This window comes from Eurypyga helias, unplaced genomic scaffold, assembly GCF_000690775.1.
Source record: "Eurypyga helias isolate BGI_N326 unplaced genomic scaffold, ASM69077v1 scaffold17296, whole genome shotgun sequence".
Taxonomy (NCBI): Eukaryota; Metazoa; Chordata; class Aves; order Eurypygiformes; family Eurypygidae; genus Eurypyga; species Eurypyga helias.
Window position 1 is genome coordinate 9,647 of NW_010256237.1, and position 9,595 is coordinate 19,241.

Genomic DNA, 9,595 nt, shown 5'->3' on the forward strand with positions numbered 1-9,595 from the left:
CCCGCGGCATTTGACCTGGGGCACGCGCCTGGTTTTCAGACCCTCGGCTCGTGTAAGGTTATGACCAGGTTCTAGCAAGGCCAGGTTTTTTTCTGCAGGAACATTCTTAATACCTAAAAACATATTTACAGCGTAAGCACCCAGCACATGTGCTAACCCCTTACTAAAGAAGCGTAGAGCCCTCCATGCTGTTCATTCTGGCTGTTGCAGAAGTGTACACGTACCTGCTTTCCATCCACTTCGATATCTGCTACGTAATTTTCAAAGACGGTGGGAACATAGACTTCAGGGAACTGGTCTTTGCTAAATACAATCAGCAGACAGGTCTTTCCACAGGCACCATCGCCCACTATAACCAGCTTTTTTCGAATGGCTGCCATAGCTGAAAAACAAAATGACAACTTATTAATTCTTCTGCTGCGGCTTGTAACAGACATGCTAATTTTCAAAACCCACTAAGTTTCCAATTAATAACAATTTATAAATTGGGTCTGCGGGTCCATCAGAGACAAGAATCGCAGGAGGTCAAATTCCCATCCTTTTGAGAAAAACATTCCCCGGGGCTTGCCAACACACTGCTGAGCCGCTGGGTGTAACAATAATCAAAAGGAGGGGAGACCAGCCTTGGTTCAGCACTTCTGTACCCATTCAAAAGGTTGAGAGGGATATCCAGAGATGGCGAGCGACTAGGTGGGACTGTCCTAGAGCACCTTCTGAAAAGTGTCTTTTAGGTCACCAAACAAGACATGCTTCGATTTGAGGGCAACGACGGCTTCTTGTCACGCTGAGTTGTCTTAACTACGAGGTGCCGCGTGGAAGTCAGCCAGACTGAGGAGCACTGCTGCCAGGCCAGAGCACCAACAGAAGGACCTCAAGGGAACCACCCTATTCCTCCAAGTTACAACCACCACACTGCAAAGGATTTTGGAAGCACACATCCCACTCCCCCATCCACCTTCCTGGACATGGCTGTCATCGGGTCATTTTGCCTGCTATCAGCTTACATTAAGTAAAGGGCGACAGCGGGAGACGCCACCGCGGCGCTCCACGCGGGTCTCTGCTGTTCAGCGCACTGAACTGTAGCAGGACTGTATGCATCCATGGTTGCCCACATGGAACTTCGGCCTCAACAAGGCAGTATGAAAGCCTGAAAAGGTTTAACGAAAGCCTAGAGTCAGGGTGGGACCAAAGGAGGTGACCGTGCCGGATTTGACAAACTTCTACAAGGTCACAACAGGCCAAGTAGTACGGATGGGGATGGATTGTTCCTCACCACTTCCCACAAGTGAGGAAGAGGCGGCGATACAAAGAGAGCAGAAGAGGGTTTGAGCCCACCAAGAAGGCACTGGGCCTTGGGAACTCCAACAGGAAGATGTTGTGGACACAAGAAATTCACACAGGCCTAAAGGAGGCAAATACATGGAACACACTTCCTGTGCAAGTTAATGAAGAAACCACACCTGCCTTAGAAAATCGCCATAGCAGACGTACTTAAAGGCTGCGAGAGCACTTTGGGAAGCACTGTGCCTGCTCTCTCCTTCCTTTTCCCCAGGCAACTATTTGCAACCATTGCAGGAACAAGCCAGAGATTTAGGGAGGGACCTGGCTATGAGGTACTGGAACAAACTACTTTCTTCTCCGTAACATGAAGACACTCCAGGGGAAGCCACTTAGTCATCCCTAGACGCTTCCTGGAAATGGAGTGAACAGCGACAGCACTGTAACACCTACCACTGCACGACCAAAATACCACGGAGGGAGCACCCCTGTGAGCTAACTCTTGCCATGACAATCCCAGTACAAGCTCTATGAGGATGACTAGGGCTGCTGGCAAGGGGAGAAGCGCTCGAAGCGGCACAGAAGAGAATTAAAGGACGTAGCATAAATGTTTTCTCCTTTCCACCTCTTCTCTTGCCTCACAAAACTAAGTAAAAAGGTAAAACTAACCATCTAAAAGCAACCTTTAGCACTATTAAGTGGTGAAGAAGCAGTGGATGTTACAGAGATTCTGTCCTCCTGTTCAGGTACAAAGAGGGAAGGACCATTTCAGCCCATCAAGCAGCAAGGGCTCAAGGGCTTGTAGAACACTCCTTTGTCAAACAGCTGCTCAAGTAATCCAAATCTATCTCTAAAATGAGCCTCTTTCACCTTGTGAATATATATGTACCCACATTCAAGTTATTTACCTTAGGGATTTGGGGTTATTTTTACATTTGTGGGAGGTTTAAAATGATCCAAGCTTTAAAAAGGTTTTCTTTCAGTGGTTTTACATGGCTTTGAATACTTCCTAGCAATGGTAACATTTCATTTTTACTGAACGAGAAATCATCTGTCCTCTGTACCAAGTCAAGAGCACTGCCAGCTTTGTCTAACCTGCCCTTCAAAACTGTAATGCTGAGTCCCACAAAACCTGTGAAGCCAACTACTCCTGTGCTCCACAATATTTACTGTGGGAAATGTAAGCCCATTACTGTTTTTCCTGTTTGTCATGGGCACAGGAGGATAGATTATTCCCTTCCCCTAGTGCAATCAGGAATACATGCCTTCATTTAGTCTTCTCTTCAGGCAAAACAATTCCAGTTTATTCAAGCCTTCTCTGTAAATCCTATTTCCTAGACTTTCCTGTTGCTCCCTTCTGGGCACACTCCAATTGGCACAGATTTACCACAGCTTGGAGCCCAAAAGCTGAATCCAGTGTTTCACCTAGGGCTTCATCGACATTAACTAGAGCTGAAGGATTATTTTATTGATCATCTGTGATATACTGTTGCTTAAACACCAGGAGAAGCGTGTGTCTTCCCTCCTCCCTGCCCAGAAGGCAACACTGTGGATACGCTCAGCTGTTAATTCACCATAACTCACATCTTTTTTCATCAGGAGTGCTACACACAGCCGAATATTCTACTGTCATGCTTTTATTTATCCTTCCTGAATGATGTTTTATTCCACCTTCAAGTTCTGGTTCTGTCCTCCAGTTTAATCACGGTCTTTCTCAGATGCAAGTTCAATAATCATGGTTCCCAGATCATCATCTAGGTCACTGATGAAACCACACCGAAGACAAAGTAGGCGGATGACAGAATGGGACAACCTGCCCCTCCTTGGTATCCTCCCTCTCCCTCCCTTTCATGACAGCAGCCGGGACTCTGGTCCTGCCTCACGCCTGTTACCTGCAATGGCACCTAGGCTAGGTGACCTTTTTGCCATCGCCTACGGGTAACTGTCTTTTTCTGTGGATTATCAGATCAACTCTTCCTTTACCTTCTTCTAAATACTTCCCTCATGCTAGGTTTTTTTAAGTGTTCCTTGCCAGTTGCCTTGCCAGTCTCATTTCATGCTCTGGCCTTCTACATGCTTATGCCTCAAGTCTACAAGAAAACTGCCATCCTGTAAAATAAAAAATCATAATTTAATGCAGTGTTTTCTAGAAACCCTTCTAAAAAATGGTTTGACATTTTTATATATATACATACACACATATAGAAAAATCTATTCCAGGAGTTCTCTCTCCTCGGTATCTTTTTCCCCGAGAAAAGCCAATCGCAAGACTCTCCCTGCCTGAACCTTTCCTGAGATCTGCTGCCATTTGGATGCACCGTGGAAGACCCCTCTGGCACTCGAGATGCTCGTCAGCAGCGTGTGCTCAACCACTTCCCACTGCTGAGGATTCACCCCAAGAGACTCTGCTCAGTCCCCGTCCTGCCGGACGGTCACCAGGGCGTCTCAAACCTGCTGAATACAGCGAATATTCGAGTAAGGGAATTCCCTGATCACCAACTTCTAACGGAACCTGCTGGATACTCACAAAAAGCCTCAACGACCTTATCTTTTTCTTGGTGACCTATGGTACCCTCACCATTTTACTTTAACTTCACCTTCCAGAGCATTCCAAATTCCTTCTGCATAATGCCCTTGAATCTAACATGCTGTATAAATTCAATTCAGGATGCAAAGATCACCACTTATATCCTTGAAGCTTTCACTTACTTCCCAGGCCCTAGGAGTTGCCTTTGCCTTGTTTACCTCGAGTGTTCCCCCAGGCGTGCAGCACGGGCTGGGGCTGGTGTGTTTATGGACCTCGACGGATGCTCAGGAACAGCTCAGATCATAAACACAGGGCAGACTGAGACACCTCAGGACGTCACAGCTGATCACTGGCTAGAGCCCTCCATCAGCCGCGGAAGGAAGTCACTGAATATCACCACCACTTGCTGCTTCCTGACATTAGTGGCTGCAGACTTCACAGCTTTACGGTATTTGACGTTTCTCCTCCACTGGGGAGGTGGAACCCTTGCTCGGTGCCAGAGCAAGACACCGCTCACCCGGTGGACGGTCCAGGACGGAAGACTGCTGGTGAGCCTGCACCCAGCTTTCTGCAGGCAGATGAAGGTCTCCATGCGTACAGAAACTGTTTGAGTGGTGCTACCTTTGGTCTTCAAATTTTAGCAGATGCCTGACCACGGCAACAGCATCCCATAATCCATGCACTAGCATATTTACAATAATGATTTCCTGATTTAGAGGATTCAGTGTACAGATCAGCATCTTTTAGCTAATTATTCTTAATTAAAAGAAATACATTCCTATCTTGTGGGTGGCTGTAAGGGACTGTCAGGTCTGGCAAATACTCAGAAAAGCAACATTCCTGCAGTATGACAGGGGAAGAGATTTATCGGTTAGAACGGAGCCACGCGTTGGCGGCACGTAGCGCAAGGACAGCACTGACGGCGTTTACAGCAGTCGGGTCTTGCTGCTGCATTTTGACATGCTCTGGTTTTCTTAATCAAGAATGCCGAAGCCTGGAAACACATCACATTTGAACCAGCAGCATGTGGGAATCAAGCAGCACTCTGCTAGCCTAAAAAACGTCATCTGAGACATACAGTACTTAGGTTACATGCAAGGTAGTATTTGCTGCAGCACAGCCTGTCACCTGTGGGTATGTGTCTGCACTGAGAGGTAAAAAACCCTCCACGAACTAGCTGAGAGGGTATTACAAACAGACCAAACCCAAGCTACTGCCACCTCCCTGTCACTGGACACGAGTGCTACACGTTCATCCCTTTACGCAACGCTAGGGCGGGGAGACGGCAGTAAACCCGGAAAGCTGCTGGAACAGCATCACTGGTGATGCACAGCGAGCGAGAGAGATTCTCTCCTCTCCCAGTTAGTGGAGCAGTATGGCTGCAGTGATCTTCTAGGGGAATCTGTGCTGTCTTCTGCCACAAGATGACAGATCTGCGATTCTTCCTACTCTTGCATGAACCACTCCTCCCACTTTGCATTTATAGGATCCTTAAAGCCAGCTAGTCTGCGAGAGTCCAAGTAGGAACTCTCACAACATGACTGAAGTGACTCATCTGAATGAAGAGACTCGATTATGACATGTCCTCAACCTAGGCCAGTGCCTTTCCCAGGTATTACAAGAGCTTTAGACATCGTTTACTCAATCCCGCTAACATCACAGGAGGTTACGACACAAGGAGCTCCTGTTTGCTGAGAGTTGCCACACTAATATCCTTGTTACACGAGGCTGCTACTCCTCAGCGCCGTGACGCTCCGAGACTCCCGCAGCATAAAGCTCTGCTTGTTAAAAGTCTCTAGCAAATACTCCAGAAAAATGAGAAATAGGGAAAATACCTTTTCCATGTTTTAAACGTACTCCCCCCCCACCAAGTATTATTGTTTACTGCACTGGAATCTGCCTCTTCTTCTCAGCATGCTATTTACTTTTCCAAGGAACAACTTTTCCAGTGCCACCGGCTCCTGCAAATCCCAAGGCCACGCAGCACAAGCGGGGACCATGGGCACACTGTTGGTGTTCTGAAGTCAGACACGCTGGTAACAAACATGCCAGGTCTGCCTGTCTCGCTCTGGATCAGGAAACACCCTTTAAATTCCTTCCCACCTAATCTTACCGAACTCCGTAAAGCCAAGATGCTGGAAAGTGGCGGGTCTGGTATCTTGTAAGGACTGCCTTACTGCAGACTCCTCCACGCTACTGAGCGAATTACAGCCCGGCACTCTTCTCACTTGCTTCATTTCCCCCTTCAACTGGTCAGCCCTGCCCAGCGTCAGCAGGAGGAACAACAGCAAGGCCATGGGGACCAGCAGCAGGAGGAGCCAAACAAGGCTGAGGGACCAGAAGATGACACCCTGCACAGGGGACCCCCACCCCGACCCGTCAAGCCCTACCCTCTACCTACCACAGGGGAGAACTGCCTCTGCACCAGGGCCTGAATTTACTCTCTGAATATACTCACTTTTGTTCAAGTGTGAGGGGAAGGAGGAATGAGTTTACCCAAAGACCCTGGGGATGAAGAGGACATGGATGAGCAGGCTTTTCCCAGAGTTTTCTTCTGGCTGTTCAGCAAGGTCTGGCATCCAAAATGGCACCCACCTAAATCTCAAAGCAGTTTGGAGCACAAAGCAGATCAGTCCCAAAGCAAAAAAAACCCATGTGCTCTTAGGGCAGCTGTGCACAGGCAGTGAAGAGAGGGAGACTGAATACAGATCATCTGGGGTGGGGGGGCAAATGGTCCAAAGACTACGAGCAGAGAATGGGGAGGGGACAGGCAAACAGGCCTGGAGAAGGATGTAACCACTCAATCCACCCTTCTCTAGCACAGAATCCAGGATTCCCACATCTCCCAGCTGTTTATTTACCAACAGGAGGCAAGCGCCTCCAGCTTCTCCTCCACTAAGTCCCAACGGAAAACGTCAGCAACTATACATTTTGTAATTTTACTTCCACTATGCTCTTCAATAGTGAAAGGACGTGTAAACCAATGTCAAACACCGCAGTTTGCCGCTGACATGCTGCTCGTGCTACCTTACATCACCTCCTTGAAGCATGCATCAGCCTGTGCGTGCCATCGCGCTATTTCTTCCCCACATAACCCATACAGGATGTCCACGCACCTAAATAGCCATAGCTGTGAGGTGAAGGCAAGTACGACCCCAATTCACCTTGCAGAAGTTGCTAAATGGGCAGCAAACAGCCTTGGGACTGCATTAAGAGAAAAATGAATAAAAAGGGCGATTCAGTCACGTAAAGGTGTTATATACAACCCATGCTTCTGTAACAGGGTTCCTGGAAGAACTACATACACCAAAACATGCTTCAAGCGACCGCTTATTCCTTGTCTTTATTTCTGAGAACAGCCAGAACAGAACGCATCCGTACAGCTGCCGGACGAACTCCACGCTCAGAGCGACTGTGCTCGTGTGGCAACACGTGTAACTTGAAATCCAGTATTACTGGGGCACAAACACAGTTCAATCACAAACCACTGGAATAGAAACACTGAAACCACGAATGCAGTCACTGCTATAGAGGAGACAGTCGATGCAGCTTATTTCAGTAATTGAAATTTACTTAATTTGGTGCAAATTTGCCTGTAGACACTTGCATCCATGAACTGATAAGCCACATTATTTAAAGTGTTGCTAACAAGGCCTCTGGGAAGCAACTATATTTATATTCCTTACAGCATCCTGCACATAAAGCAGTTTGACAGTACTGCAAACCAGACCTGTTTCTAACTACGGCACTACGTGGGAGCAGGTGGCGAGGAAGAGAGATCTGCAGGGGTTTTGGGAGGGTTACAGATGAAATTTAATGCTTGAAAAAAGTCCCAAAGCTGGCAAAGCACAGGCAGGCTACTGACACTGCACATTAAGTGCAATGCACAGAGACAGAAATCTTCTGTTACGGGACCAAAGTGCAATTGCAAAACTGCCGCAGAAGGTCCGTGCAGTATCCAACGGGATGAAAATACCGGGTGTGGGTCCTTCAGGAAGGCCCTCGCACCGGGCGAGCCGAGTGCCCAGGTTTCCGCTGGCCGTTCGCTCCGGCTGCGCGTTAACCGTGCGCAAGCCTGGCAAGTTTTACTTGCTTGGGAGAAGTGCTTTGCAGACACAGCTGTACGCTTCCGGAGCCAGCTCTGAATGGGGAGCAGCACAGCCGTGCTACAAGCCCAGCTAATAAACCTTTCCAGCTCTCGGCTAACTCCACAAATAACCAGCTCAAGCCTCTTTGTACCACATCACCAGAACTGGGAGCAGGGTCAGCTTAACTGCATTAGGTCTTAACGACACTGGGTCGGTGCCAGCCCTGGAGAACCCCTAATGACTGAGGAATTTTATACAGTCATTCCCAGTTATCCAAAAGTACAGAGCTGGTGTTTAAGAGGCATGGGCATACAATGCATTGCAGGCCAGCACGCAGTGTGTTGTTTGCGCTGCGCTTATGATGGCTGAAACAGGGCAGGAGATACCTCATCCAGCATAAAGCCTGCCAGCACCAAGTTTTTGGGGAAACCTGAGTCGGCAGTCAGTACCAGATCCATGCTGTGTGTCATGTGGACACAGGACATCTAATCTGAGGAGTCTCAAAGCTGGATTCATCCTATCAAATTACAGCCTTTGCCCTTGCTTTCCTCTTCAGGATAAATCCTATATGACAACACACAATTCACCTGACCCTCAGAGAAAATTGCATTCTGGGAAGTTTTCTTGATTTCTAACTGCCGGAAGACAGAGCAAAATGTTTTGCTGTGCTCTCCTTCCCCATACAGGCCACCCACCTGTGCTTTAGAAGAACAGTGTCTCGGCATGATCAAACACTCCCAGGAACACGCAAACTGGCTTTTGTTAAAGGGCCCAAGCTACGACCCATGCGACCCTCTACACCCAGCTCCCGCATGGACACTGACCAGGGGACCGACTTGTCCCTGCAGCTAAAATACACTTCCTACCTCTAGAGACTCACAGGCTGTCCTTTCCCACAGGTCTACACACACAACAGTGGGTACTTCTGCCTTGGACTTAGGTCTGTCCAGCTCGGCACCTGGCACTCCGGGTCAGACTAGGAGTGCACTCCTACAGAACGGCAGAAGAGGCAAAAGGAACAGAAGCTTCCCCCTCCACGATCCCCAGCCTTCGACCATTTTCAGCTCAGGAGCTTCTTGGGTCAGATGTGGTTCTCATGGATCTGGCAACCTCAAACAGATTTCTCTTTCATGAGCTTGCCCACATTCCCTCTGAACCCATGTCAACTTCCAGCACTCTCAGCATCCAGCTGGAGGGAGTTCCCAGAGCTTAATTACACATTGTGTGTAAAGCCACTTCCTTCAGATTCAAAATTGTCCCTATTAATTTTTTTTACTGCCTCCTAACTCCAAAATGGAAAGAAAACGACCAATTTCCCTCTCTCACCCTTTCTGCTGCTCACACACCAGACCTTCCAGACTGAAGCATCCCAGAATAGATTTGGTTTGGGGTTTTTTAACACCCTTACTCCTTTGACAGTAGCAACTGGCTGCTCCCAGCACAGGGAAGAAAGTGGTGGAGGTGCAGTGAAGTGCTTCAGCCAGGAGGGCCCTGGCAAGCCCAGCACCGTGTACCTTCCCACCCCGCCTCGTCCACCACAGCCCCAAACGCACGGGGGCTGCTGTAACGCAGGCCCCGGGAGCCAGACCCCAGAGCCACCCCCGTTTTGACAAGCCTGTGCGGTTACATCCATTCTCGCCATATGGGAGAACCACACCCTGAGCTGCATTTCCAGTGCAAACAAGCTGCAGCTCGGCATTCC

General features: G+C 48.5%; 1 protein-coding gene across 2 annotated transcripts in view; it reads right to left on the minus strand.

Moving 5' to 3' along the window:
- The window catches only part of RHOA (ras homolog family member A), a 6,900-nt gene extending 6,515 nt beyond the window's left edge, over positions 1–385 (minus strand). Inside the window, exon 1 of one of the 2 annotated variants that reach the window (XM_010153612.1) lies at positions 225–385. In XM_010153612.1, coding sequence (XP_010151914.1) covers positions 225–380 — 156 coding nt within the window. In that variant the 5' untranslated portion in view covers positions 381–385. The remainder of the gene's footprint in view (positions 1–224) is intronic. The other variant, XM_010153613.1, reaches the window with a different exon arrangement.
- Between the last annotated feature and the right edge of the window lie 9,210 nt (positions 386–9,595).